The 572-nt window shown below is 70.6% G+C and overlaps 1 protein-coding gene across 1 annotated transcript in view; it reads left to right on the plus strand.

Moving 5' to 3' along the window:
- The first annotated feature begins 25 nt into the window (after window positions 1-25).
- Window positions 26-572, plus strand: part of ZCCHC14 (zinc finger, CCHC domain containing 14) — a 3,325-nt gene continuing 2,778 nt past the window's right edge. Inside the window, exon 1 of the mRNA XM_012722862.1 lies at window positions 26-553. Within this exon, the coding sequence (XP_012578316.1) occupies window positions 34-553 (520 nt within the window). The 5' untranslated portion in view covers window positions 26-33. The remainder of the gene's footprint in view (window positions 554-572) is intronic.

Raw genomic sequence — 572 nt, forward strand, 5'->3', positions numbered from 1 at the left:
GGGCCCGGCGGTCGGCGCGGCGCGGGCGGCAGCATGGTGGAGAAGCGCTGCCCGCTGCAGAGGGACGGCGTGTACCGCTGGTTCTCGGAGCTGCCGTCGCCGCAGCGCGTGGAGTTCCTGTGCGGCCTGCTGGACCTGTGCATCCCGCTCGAGCTGCGCTTCCTCGGCTCGTGCCTCGAGGACCTGGCGCGCAAGGACTACCACTCGCTGCGCGACTCGGAGATCAAGGCCAACAACCCGGCCGACCTGGGCAGCCTCACCAACCTGACGGACGAGGTGGTGCGCAGCAAGCTGCTGGTGTCGCTGGCGCTGCTGGGCTCGGAGCAGCGCGAGGCGGCGGGCGTGCTCTACCGCACGCTCACGCACATCGACTCCATCATCCACAACTACGGGCTGCAGCTCAACGAGGGCCGCACGGGCGATGAGTTCCTGCTGCTCTTCACCATGGCCTCCAACCACCCGGCCTTCAGCTTCCACCAGAAGCAGGTGCTGCGCCAGGAGCTCACGCAGATCCAGAGCAGCCTGAGCGGCGGCGGCGGCGGCGGCCCCGGCAGCAAGAGCGCGCCCGGGCC

This window comes from Condylura cristata, unplaced genomic scaffold, assembly GCF_000260355.1.
Source record: "Condylura cristata isolate star-nosed mole 26May11 unplaced genomic scaffold, ConCri1.0 scaffold00009, whole genome shotgun sequence".
Classification (NCBI taxonomy): Eukaryota; Metazoa; Chordata; class Mammalia; order Eulipotyphla; family Talpidae; genus Condylura; species Condylura cristata.